At 37.9% G+C, this 12,024-nt stretch overlaps 1 protein-coding gene across 1 annotated transcript in view; it reads right to left on the minus strand.

The window, feature by feature from the left end:
* The window catches only part of LIPM (lipase family member M), a gene marked incomplete at its 3' end in the record, with an annotated part of 59,532 nt that overhangs the window by 3,251 nt on the left and 44,257 nt on the right, over nt 1-12,024 (minus strand). Inside the window, exons 13-18 of the mRNA XM_082423528.1 lie at nt 5,579-5,777; nt 4,611-4,720; nt 3,550-3,686; nt 3,269-3,415; nt 1,891-1,962; nt 563-634 (exon numbers count right to left, since the gene is read on the minus strand). Of these exons, the coding sequence (XP_082279654.1) occupies nt 563-634; nt 1,891-1,962; nt 3,269-3,415; nt 3,550-3,686; nt 4,611-4,720; nt 5,579-5,777 (737 nt within the window). The remainder of the gene's footprint in view (nt 1-562; nt 635-1,890; nt 1,963-3,268; nt 3,416-3,549; nt 3,687-4,610; nt 4,721-5,578; nt 5,778-12,024) is intronic.

Genomic DNA, 12,024 nt, shown 5'->3' on the forward strand with positions numbered 1-12,024 from the left:
GCCAAAAAAAAAAAAAAAAAGTCTCTTGGCTAAGCTTTGAACTTTTCCATTTTCAAATGAAGTTGAACCAGAACTAATTATTTTTACTTGAATTCTTTCTTTTTCATATTCTTTTCCATTGTATTCCCTGTGCTGTATAGTAGGACACATTGTTGTTTATCCATGCTATATATAATAGTTTGTATCTGCTAATCTCAAACCCCCAATCTATCCCTCCCCCCATCCCCTTCCCACCTTGGCAACCACAAGTCTGTTCTCTATGTCTGTGAGTCTGTTTCATAGATAAGTTCATCTGTGTCATATTTTAGAGTCCACATATAAGTGACATCATATGGTGTTTGCCTTTCTCTTTCTGATGTACTTCATTTAGTATAATAATCTCTGTGTCCATCCATGATGCTGCAAATGGCATTGTTTCATTCTTTTTTATGCCTGAGTAGTATTCCATTCTACTTGAATTCTTGTATTTTACTCCCATTTTTAGAATAAACTGCCAGTATAACTTCCCTCTCACACATTTCAAAAGGGTATATTTTCAGCAGATGGTATTTGCTTTTGTTACCTGATTTCCTTTTTCCAGATTCTGGGTCTCACTGCCCCAGTCAAATGCCCGAAGTTCCCCAGAATTCACTGCCTAAAAGGAAACAAAAATTTACGTGGCATTCAAATGTGTCATGGGATAACGGTGGGAGGAGGAGTGAAAATGTGCTACCAAGTCTGCAATTGTGAGGGAAGCAGAGAACAAAGGCTGAGGCTGCTCTACGGTTCAACTTTAGGATAATCTTCGGGAGAGTGTAAAGGCAAGAATAAGGTTCTTTCAGGGAGAAAAATGTGCTATAGAAATACTTGACCACCATATTATACAACTCTAAAAAGTGTATCCCCATTGTAGTCTATGTAGGGGGATATCCTGCACAACTCTGTAGGCTACAATGGGAGAGCAACCCCTAGAGTTGTGCAACGTGGTGATTCTGGGAGAAGTTGACCAACATTTAATCCAGTGTAGAATTCTTCTTTGGTTTTGATTATAAAATCTCTCTCTCTCTCACACACATACTAAAACATAACAATGACATTTGAAGAAAAATTTGACTAGGTTCTACGTTGTTAGAAAAACAGATAGGACCAATATTTAGGATTCATAGATGTCATCATCACTATTAAAACTTTTTGCTCGAGTTAAAAGTCTCCCACTTTTTTTTAACAAAGTTGTATTTTTAGTAGGTAAGAATCTAAGGTTAGTGATGCTTAGCTCTCTGTCCTATGTACATTCTTATTTCCACAGCCAATCGGGGTCACTCTATAGTATCATCTATAATAAGCAATATTAGGTTCAGTGTTTCATCACATGTGAAAGAATAATTAGCAGTCACATTGTCCTTGAACTAATTCTGAAGGAACCCACCACACAGCGCCTAGAGACAGTTCCTGTGACTGGTAATCAGGACATTCCCTCCTGTGACCTCAGGTGAAGTCTGCGGCACAAAGGACTCCTGTGAAAATCTCCTTGGGTAATTAGGTACACATTTGCATTTTTATGACTACTTGACCACACTGTCTTGCTGGAAGTGCCAAAAGGAGAATATGGAAACGTGATCTCCAGCCTCATCATTGAGATGGCTAGAGACTGAGAAAGGTCTCACTTGAACCATCTGAATTCACACTTCTAAGGTCCACTAAAGATGTCCTAGGGCCAATCCTTTCCTCCCATATCCTGAAAAGTTTCAGTGTTCTAGATCAAGCTCACAGCTGAAAAAGCGTTGACAGAATCACGAGTCATCTTGGAATAAATGTGAAATAACCCCTGGGCTGTCCAAAGGGCATCCTTTAACTATTCCAGACAAACTGCACAAAGATCCTTAACAAAGACTACAAATTCAGCATCCTTACCTGGCTCCAGTGCAGGATGTTTTGCACAGATGTTCCAGCAAGCGTGTGAGCGACATATACATTTGCTCGGCTCTGTAATAAAGCATGAGTAGTTAGTGGGACGTGGAAAAACTCACAAGATGTGCACCTTGTCAAGACCACATCTCCAGGCTATCAGACTAAGAAATGGGAACATCATTAAAGTATCAGCAGTTATCTATGAAACAGGAATATACACATGCACATAAGTAAAAAAATGCCACTGAACGTATCCTATATTCTTCATCAGAGAAAAGCTTCTCATTAGACATCTTGACTTCATCTTTTGAAAAACTTTCCTAGGGTAATTAAAGATGAAGGCTCAGGAACTGGGCCTGTATTCAAATCTCACCTCTGCTATATAATTTTTAGGTGAAATTGGGAACATTACTTAATCCACTAAATCTAATCTATAAAGTGGGAATATTGATAATACCTGTGTCATAGGGTTGTTACAGGGACTAACAGCCTGGCATATAATAAAATGCTTATCAAAAGGTAGCTATTAATCGTATCATTAATTAAAAAAGGAAAACAATCCTCAGGAATTACAAACATGCTCTTCCAGCTGTTGGCAGATAGCCCGTTCGCTGTCTGGTGTCCTTGGGGTATTCTTCCCTCTGCAGAGAGCTGCCCTGCCCAATGTCTCCCGATTACTGGTATCGTCTGCATTAAATGACTAGTTGATATGGGGGTATAAAGACCCAGCCCTCTGACGCTAACTTGGGACAATTCTGAAGGGTCATCCCATTTTCACAGATCCCTAGAGGATCAACTGAGTTTCCCACTGGTACTGCATCACAGCTGGACTTTTTTTTAATCCACCAAATCCTGTTTCCTTCCCTTCTCTAGATGTTATCCCAAGGGCCTAACCCCAAATCATTCTGCACGCAAATCTCCATCTCACAGTGTGCTTCCTGGGGAACCCACTGTCACACTTACCAAGTCGTAGCTATGCCTTAGCCAAACCGAAACTCCCAGACAGCCTATCACAGGACTTAAGCTACAAACCGGAAGCACCCTAGTAGAAAGAAGTAGGTGGCGCATGGCAGTTTTCTCTTTTGACTTCTGGGTTCTAATCATATTTTTTTTGCATCTGTTGATTCACTGTAGTAAAGCTGCTTTCAGACCTTTTCGATCTTTAATCTATGAAGTTAATGTGTAGTCACACCCTTGTGTTAACCTTGACTCAGACCATGTTGAAGCGTTTTCCGCATATTATTACGATTTGAAGAAAACGGAGTTTCTTGGAGTATCGTTTCTCTAAGTCTTCCCTGGCATTAGCTCACCCTCAAGGAGTGAGACTAATAACTCCTCACTTTGCTTTGGGACACTGAGAAATTACTAGGCTCCCACTTACCATGTTCATGTTGTTCGTGTTAAATCCTCCCAGGAGTAACATGATATGGCTACAAATCTGATCAATAATCACCTGGCCGCAAAGGTAAATAACAAACTGTCTGAGAAATCTGGTCTGGTAGAGAAATTCTTTTTTACCAAACAATCCCTGTAAAAATATGAAATGGAATAGTCATTACATTACAGTCAAAAGAAGTGTCTCTAACGTAAAAGTGTATGTCTTAGGAAATGGGCTGGAAAACGCTTGTGCCTAGACAAGGAATTTTCTGAGGAGTCACACACCTTGATCATCACATCTGGCAGCAACAAAAATTTGGTCCCAGGGCTTTTTGCATGTCTAACAGTAGCTATGGGTGCTAAAGCAAAATACATTCTTATTTTCTGAGCCAGCTCTGGCATGGTGGAAAATGCAATAAAGCCTGCAATAGAGAAATATGTCAGCATGGATATTGAATATCCTAGAACTAAGAAAGTGCTTATTTTACTTTTATCAAGATATTTCAGCAATTACACGTGGCTGTGTTTTAACTCTCTTGCGAAATTATAGGCTCCTTGACAGGGAAAAACAACAACAGCGACAACTGCTCTGTGTTCCCTCTGACATTTAGATACTTGTTGCCCAGTACTAGGTTCTCAGTGAATTATTAAATTAAATTATTGAGTCCAATAACATGGACTTTGAGAGGTAACTATATGTTAGACACTTTGCAGGAGACTTTCATGGTTCTTGTTTAATTCTCAGATTCTTGGGGGTATTTTTAATAAATCTTTACAGTGAGAGAAATCGAGGGTTTAAGAAATTATCTTGTTTATTGATAAGAAGCATATTCTGTAACATAATGGGCGCTGAGATAGCAGAGTTTTGCTTGTTTTCCTGGATCTCTAACTTTTCCGGAACCCAACTTGGAACATAATCTAGTAGACAAGTTGTCTAGTGAACTGGAGTCCAACTCTTATTTCTGCCATAGACCAGGTATGGGACACTGGTTAAGTCTAGGTGTAGGTCTCTATACCTGTAAAGTAGAGACTAATTCTCCCAGTTACAAAGGGACAATCTCTTTGGAGCCTTTGGGAGGAAAAGGCTATCATATACAGCCAGGGCATGGTCACTATATTTGAAATACTATGGGTCTATTTCAAAAGAGCCTGTATACTCTCTGTTTAAGCTGATATTTGCAGGTTGTGGAGGAGAAGGGTGGGCAGAGAGAAACTAGAATCCCGTGGCCCTGAAGCAAATAAGGCCAGATCAAAGAGAAGTGTGCGATGCCTGATCCCAGGCCTGGCTGTGCGTCATTTGCTCACATTTCTTCTGAGTATACAAACCCGATTTTTTTGGAACCTACCCATGGTGGTACCCTGTGAATAGCCGATATAATAGATCTTTTCCTGGCCCGTTTTCTGCAAAATAAAGTTTATGACTGCCGGAAGGTCAAACCTAGCCATCTCATCATAACTACAAGGGGAAAAGACAAAGTTATATGAAAAATTATAATCAGAACAAACAAAAGCAGCCCCCATGGTTTACAAACAACGCCTTGAATTGTTGAGCCCATCAGCTTGTTACTGTGCCCCTTACAACACTCAGAATGGACTTGTTTCAAACCTGTGATGCATGGGTGACTCTGGGGTCACAGGCTGTTAGCAAACTGCTGTTTTCTCTAGATATTATCATAGAGGCATAAACATCTTAATGAACATTTAGTTAGCACAAGCTCCACCTGCTGGTGGAGGTGTCCTCTTATTCTATTAGCAGAACAGCACAGGGCCATTCAGATTCTTTATATGAAAAGTATTAAAGATGCTGCAAGGGCCTTTCTCTGGTGAAATGGATAAAGAGAAAGTTGAATATCAATAGGTAATTTAAATAAAAAGACTAAAAAACTTCTGTAAGAGTGTGAGAGATGTGTTAATCAAATTGATGGTCCCTAAGGCTTATTAGTTCCCCGTATATTTTTAATACTGCCTGGCCTCATCTTCTTCTGGGGGTACTAGTCCTTGTCATCACTCAGGGAAGAGTTAGTCCCAGGATATTCATCTGAAAGGCGAGGAACCTACACTTCTCCCATTCCAGTCTCAATCACCTAACACCAACCACCATTCTCATCCCATTCACCAGACTAACCTTCTACTTGGGGAACCCAATTTACATAATCCAAAGAATCACTAGTCAGTTAAGCCAATTGGGAGATATTATGTTGGGATATTGATGAGCCAACCAAAGTAAATTATCTACATACCAGAAGCCATAATTCTTTACCCAGTTCTCCCAAAGCCATCCGTGTCCACCTCCACTCTCAAGATTTTCATATACCTGAAAGCCCAGAACTCATCTTGGTCTATGGAGAGGGTCTTGTGTTTCTGAGACCAGGTGTTTCCCCTGCTGTTCCCCAGCCACACATCAAAACCCGCATCTGCCAGAATGAAGCCCAGGCTGTTGTTGGGCAGGTTGGAAATCCAGTTGCTAGCATCTCCAAGCAGGCCATGCTGCAATAACACCACAGGCCTGGGACCTACAAAGAAGTGAATTTCAACAGCGTGAAATATTCTGCACCTTTCTCGTTATCCCTTAATGTGCGAAAGATTTCAAGTTAGACAAACCTGTGTTCAAATCTTGATTCAGCTGCTTGCTAGCTTGATTATCTTGGCCAGTTACTTAACCTTTCTGTGCCTTGATTGCCTCGTGAAAAAAATAGTATTTTTGTTATGATTAAATAAAATAGTACACAAGAAGCAGATGGCACAACGTATGGACACCAAGGGGGAAAGCGGGGGTGGGAGTGGTGGTGGTGGTCGTGGTGGGATGAATTGGGAGATTAGGATTGACGTATATACACTAACATGTATAAGGTAGATAAGTAATAAGAACCTGCTGTATAAAAAATAATAAAATTCAAAAAAAAAAGAAGCAGATGGCACAATGCCTGGCACAGAGAAAGAATCAATAAAGTTTGGCCTCTGTTTTTGCTTTGGTGTAGTTATTATTATTACTAGACTTGTCTGGGATCAGAGAAAATTGGATGTGCCCCAGGAGGTAGTATAGTATAATGATTAAGATAATTATATATAATAATCATAGCTACTATATATTAATAAAAAGAAATTGTTATTATATATTAATATATTATTTATATATTATAGAATTATACATGAATATATATGTATATATTAATGTTATACTATAAATAATGTATACTATATAACATTTCTATTAACATAAAATTAATATACAATATAAAATTAATATATATAGTATTATAGAGTATATATAATTATTGACATACTGTTAATATACACACATATATACACACTTATAAAAATACATATATACACAAATATATTTAATATATTATATATTTGCTATATTAATAATAAACATATATTATATATAATTATTAATATTGCCATATATACACGTATATGTGTATATATGTGTGTATATATATTACCACATATATACATATATGTGTATATATATTAATATTACCATATATACATATATATGTGTGTGGGTATACATATATATATATATGTAATGGTATACATATATATGTGTGTGTGTATACATATATATATATATATATATATATATATATATATATATGTAATGGTTTGATGATTATGGGCCCTCATGTGAAAAGGACCCACAAGCCAACCTGATATGTATACACACACACATATACATATATATGTGTGTGTGTATACATATATATATATATATATATGTAATGGTTTGATGATTATGGGCCCTCATGTGAAAAGGACCCACAAGCCAACCTGATAAAATAAAAGTTTAAAAAGTCTTTTTTTTTTTTAAATTTATTTATTTTATTTATTTTGTTTTTGGCTGTGTTGAGTCTTCGTTGCCACAGGCGGGCTTTCTCTAGTTGCAGTGAGTGGGGCCTACTCTTCGTTGCAGTGCGCAGGCTTCAAACTGTGGTGGCTTCTCTTGTTGCAGAGCACGGGCTCTAAGCACGAGGGCTTCAGTAGTTGTGGCGCATGGGCTTAGTTGCTCCGCGGCATGTGGGATCTTCCAGGACCAGGGCTCAAACCCATGTCCCCTGCATTGGCAGGCGGATTCTTAACCACTGCGCCACCAGGGAAGTACTTAAAAAGTCTTTTGTCACAAGCTTATAGACATCTTTCAGTTGTTTTCAGGATGAATTTCACTGGCCCTCCTTTTTTTTTAACATCTTTACTGGAGTAAAATTGCTTTACAATGTTGTGTTAGTTCCTGTTGTATAACAGAGTGAATCAGCTATACGTATACATATATCTCCATATCCCCTCCCTCTTCTCTCCCTCCCTATCCCACCCTTCTAGGTGGTCACAAAGCACCCAGCTGATCTCCCTGTGCTATGTGGCTGCTTCCCACTAGCTATCTGTTTTACATTTGGTAGTGTATATATGTCCATGCCACTCTCTCACTTTGTCCCAGCTTACCCTTGCCCCTCCCTGTGTCCTCAAGTCCATTCTCTACATCTGTGTCTTTGTTCCTGTCCTGCACCTAGGTTCTTCAGAACCATTTTTTTTTTCATTCCCTTTATATGTGTTAGCATACGGTATTTGTTTTTCTCTTTCTGACTTACTTCACTCTGTATGACAGTCTCTAGGTCCATCCACCTTACTACATATAACTCAAGTTCATTTCTTTTTATGGCTGAGTAATATTCCATTGTATGTATGTGCCGCATCTTCTTTATCCATTCATCTGTTGGTGGACACTTAGGTTGCTTCCATGTCCTGGCTATTGTAAATAGAGCTGCAATGAACACTGTGGTACATGACTCTTTTTGAATTATGGTTTTCTCAGGGTATATGCCCAGTAGTGGGATTGCTGGGTCGTATGGTAGTTCTATTTTTAGTTTTTTAAGGAACCTCCATACTGTTCTCCATAGTGGCTGTATCAATTTACATTCCCACCAACAGTGCAAGAGGGTTCCCTTTTCTCCACACCCTCTCCAGCATTTATTGTTTGTGGATTTTTTGATGATGGCCATTCTGACCTGTGTGAGGTGATACCTCATTGTAGTTTTGATTTTCATTTCTCTAATGATTAGTGATGTTGAGCATCTTTTCATGTATTTGTTGGCCATCCGTATGTCTTCTTTGGAGAAATGTCTATTTAGGTCTTCTGCCCAATTTTGGATTGGGTTGTTTGTTTTTGATATGGAGCTGCATGAGCTGCTTGTATATTTTGGAGATTAATCTTTTGTCAGTTGCTTTGTTTGCAAATATTTTCTCTCATTCTGAGGGGTTTTTTTTCGTCTTGTTTATGGTTTCCTTTGCTGTGCAAAAGCTTTTAAGTTTCATTAGGTCCCATTTGTTTATTTTTGTTTTTATTTCCATTTCTCTAGGAGGTGGGACAAAATGGATCTTGCTGTGATTTATGTCATAGAGTGTTCTGCCTATGTTTTCCTCTAAGAGTTTTATAGTGTCTGGCCTTACATTTAGGTCTTCAATCCATTTTGAGTTTATTTTTGTGTATGGTGTTAAGGAGTGTTCTAATTTCATTCTTTTACATGTAGCTGTCCAGTTTTTCTAGCACCACTTACTGAAGTGGCTGACTTTTCTCCATTGTATATTTTTGCCTCCTTTATCAAAGATAAGGTGACCATATGTACGTGGGATTTTCTCTGGGCTTTCTATCCTGTTCCACTGATCTGTAATTCTGTTTTTGTACCAGTACCATACTGTCTTGATTACTGTAGCTTCACAGTATCGTCTGAAGTCAGGGAGCCTGATTCCTCCAGCTCTGTTTTTCTTTCTTGATTGCTTTGGCTATTCAGGGTCTTTTGTGTTTCCATACAAATTGTGAAATTTTTTGTTCTAGTTCTGTGAAAAATGCCATTGGTAGTTTGATAGGGATTGAGTTGAACCTGTAGATTGCTTTGGTTAGTATAGTCATTTTCACAATGTTGATTCTTCCAATCCAAGAACATGGTATATCTCTCCATCTGTTTCTATCTTCTTTAATTTCTTTCATCAGTGTCTTATAGTTTTCTGCATACAGGTCTTTTGTCTCCTTAGGTAGGTTTATTCCTAAGTATTTTATTCTTTTTGTTGCAATGGTAAATGGGAGTGTTTTCTTAATTTCTCTTTCAGATTTTTCATCATTAGTGTATAGGAATGCAAGAGATTTCTGTGCATTAATTTTGTATCCTGCTCCTTTACCAAATTCATTGATTAGGTCTAGTAGTTTTCTGGTAGAGTCTTTAGGATTCTCTATGTATAGTATCATGTCATCTGCAAACAGTGACAGCTTTACTTCTTCTTTTCCGGTTTGGATTCCCTTTATTTATTTTTATTCTCTGATTGCTGTGGCTAAAACTTCCAAAACTATGTTGAGTAATAGTGGTGAGAGTGGGCAGCTATGTCTTGTTCCTGATCTTAGTGGAAAGGGTTTCAGTTTTTCACCACTGAGAACGATGTTGGCTGTGGGTTTGTCAGATATGGCCTTTATTATGTTGAGGTAAGTTCCCTCTATGCCTACTTTCAGGAGAGTTTTTTATCATAAATGGGTATTGAATTTTGTCAAAAGCTTTTTCTGCATTTATTGAGATGATCATATGGTTTTTATCCTTCAATTTGTTAATATGGTGTATCACATTGATTGATTTGCATATATTGAAGAATCCTTGCATTCCTGGGATAAACCCCACTCGATCATGATGTATGATCCTTTTAACGTGCTGTTGGATTCTGTTTGCTAGTATTTTGCTGAGGATTTTTGCATCTATGTTTGTCAGTGATATTGGCATGTAGAAAGCTGGAGTAGCAATTCCCATATCAGATGAAATAGACTTTAAAATAAAGACTATTACAAGAGACAAAGAAGGACACTACATTATGATCAAGGGATCAATCCATGAAGAAGATATAACAATTGTAAATATTTATGCACCCAACATAGGAGCACCTCAATACATAAGGCAAATGCTAGCAGCCATAAAAGGGGAATTGACAGTAACACAATCATAGTAGGAGACTTTAACACCTCACTTTCACCAATGGACAGATCATCCAAAATGAAAATAAATAAGGAAACACAAGCTTTAAATGACACATTAAACAAGGTGGACTTAATTGATATTTATAGTACATTCCATCCCAAAACGACAGAACACACTTTCTTCTTAAGTGCTCATGGAACATTCTCCAGGATAGATCATACCTTGGGTCACAAATCAAGCCTTGGTAAATTTAAGGAAATTGAAATCATATCAAGTATCTTTTCTGACCACAATGCTATGAGAGTAGATATCAATTACAGGAAAAAAACTGTAAAAAATACGAACACATGGAGGCTAAAAAATATGCTACTAAATAACCAAGAGATCACTGAAGAAATCAAAGAGGAAATCAAAAAATACCTAGAAACATATGACAATGGAAACATGACGACCCAAAACCTATGGAATGTAGCAAAAGCAGTTCTAAGAGGGAAGTTTATAGCAATACAATCCTACCTCAAGAAACAAGAAAAATCTCAAATAAACAACCTAACTTTATACCTAAAGCAATTAGAGAAAGAAAAGCAAAAAAAAACCCAAGTTAGCAGAAGAAAAGAAATCATAAAAATCAGATCAGAAATAAATGAAAAAGAAATGAAGCAAACGATAGCAAAGATCAATAAAACTAAAAGCTGGTTCTTTGAGAAGATAAACAAAATTGATAAACCATTAGCCAGACTCATCAAGAAAAAAAGGGAAAAGACTCAAATCAACAGAATTAGAAATGAAATAGGAGAAGTAACAACTGACACTGCAGAAATACAAAGGATCATGAGAGATTACTACAAGCAACTATATGCCACTAAAATGGACAACCTGGAAGAAATGGACAAATTCTTAGAAAAGAACAACCTTGCAAGACTGAACCAGGAAGAATTAGAAAATATGAACAGACCAATCACAAGCACTGAAATTGCAAGTGTGATTAAAAATCTTCCGACAAACAAAAGCCCAGGACCAGATGGCTTCACAGGCCACTTCTATCAAACATTTAGAGAAGAGCTAACACCTATCCTTCTCAAACTCTTCCAAAATATAGCAGAGGGAGGAACACTCCCACACTCATTCTACGAGGCCACCATCACCCTGATACCAAAACCAGACAAAGATGTCACAAAAAAAGAAAACATTGGCCCTCTTTTTGAAGAGACGGTTAGAAATCTTTTTTTCCTTCATGGCTGGGAGATTTCTTCCTTAAAGAGGCCAACGGGAGCTGCAGGAACAACATCAGACACTAGAGGGGAGTATTCTGCACCGACTGGACCTTAAAGGCTGATACCTTGAACTCCAATCGCCTGGGCAATGAGTGAACAGTCTAAATAAACAGGACGTGAGAAAACAAAACTCCATCCACGAATAGGTGCTGCAGGTGACCCCTAAGCTTATGAACTGCCACAGTCTCCCGATTTGTGGAGCTTAGTGAAAAAGTTCTCTCTGTGTCTCCAGGCTATACATTTATTTATATAAAATTCATTCATTCATTCCACATATATTTATTGGCACCGGCCATGTGCTTGGCACTCTTTTAGGTACTTTTTATAGACTTGAACAAAATTGATAAATTTTCTGTGCCTGCTGAGTTTACATTCTGGTTGGGAGAGACAGATAATAAACAAACAAGCAAATATCTATCATATCAGTGGTGCTATAAGGAAAATTAAGCAGGATTAGGGGCTAAGTCTCAGTAGCTGGCAAGGGCTTACAATTTTGAATAGGGTGGTCGAAGGAAGAATGGTAAAGAGAAGGC

Source organism: Balaenoptera physalus, assembly GCF_965194825.1.
Source record: "Balaenoptera physalus genome assembly, chromosome: 14".
Taxonomy (NCBI): domain Eukaryota; kingdom Metazoa; phylum Chordata; class Mammalia; order Artiodactyla; family Balaenopteridae; genus Balaenoptera; species Balaenoptera physalus.